Genomic DNA, 614 nt, shown 5'->3' on the forward strand with positions numbered 1-614 from the left:
AGGCTTGGGAGCAGCTAAACAAGAAAGCGCATCTGCTGCTGCTGCAGCACGAAGCAAAGCCCGCGTGTCTCCCCTTGCGAGGCGCGTGAAGAGGGGAGCTGCTCCCCCCGAAGCTGCTGCTGCTGCTGCTGCTGCTGCTGCTGCTGCTGCTGTGACCCCGCGCTTCACAGACAAAATGCTGCTGCTGCTGCCAGACCCATATTGGGGCCCCAGGCAGCTGGGGGCCTCCGGGGGGGCCCCTTCTGCTGCTGCAGTTTGCTGCTCAGGTCTCCATCCTGAGAGCAGCAACTCCGAGAGGCCTGAGGCCTCCAGGTGCTGCTGCAACTGCTGCTGCAGCTGCTGCACTTGCTGTTGCTGCTGCTGCTGTGGCTCCAGCATTGGGGCAGTCCGTCGACCTGCAGCAAACTCTACCACCAACTGTGTCTGCCGGCTGCAGCTGTCTCGCTGCTGCTGCACCTGCACCTGCTGCTGCTGTTGCTGGCGCTGCAGCAGCTGCTGCAGCGTCCTCCCGAATGCAGCAGCAGCAGCTTCCTCGTATGCCTTAGTCCCCAGCAGCAGCTCGATGGCCCCGGAGGAGCCGCCGCTACTGCCCAGACAGCTGCCGCTGCTGCTGC

At 64.5% G+C, this 614-nt stretch overlaps 1 protein-coding gene across 1 annotated transcript; it reads right to left on the reverse strand.

Annotated features, from left to right (window-relative positions):
* Nucleotides 1-14: 14 nt before the first annotated feature.
* On the reverse strand, nucleotides 15-378 carry ETH_00022175 (uncharacterized protein; the record flags this gene model as incomplete). Its single annotated transcript, XM_013380472.1, is given in 2 exon segments — nucleotides 15-162; nucleotides 173-378. 2 exon segments carry the CDS (start codon nucleotides 376-378, stop codon nucleotides 15-17), a joined length of 354 nt encoding a protein of 117 aa, XP_013235926.1.
* Between the last annotated feature and the right edge of the window lie 236 nt (nucleotides 379-614).

Source organism: Eimeria tenella, genomic scaffold (genome assembly GCF_000499545.2).
Source record: "Eimeria tenella Houghton genomic scaffold, Eth_scaff656, whole genome shotgun sequence".
NCBI classification, from domain to species: Eukaryota; Apicomplexa; class Conoidasida; order Eucoccidiorida; family Eimeriidae; genus Eimeria; species Eimeria tenella.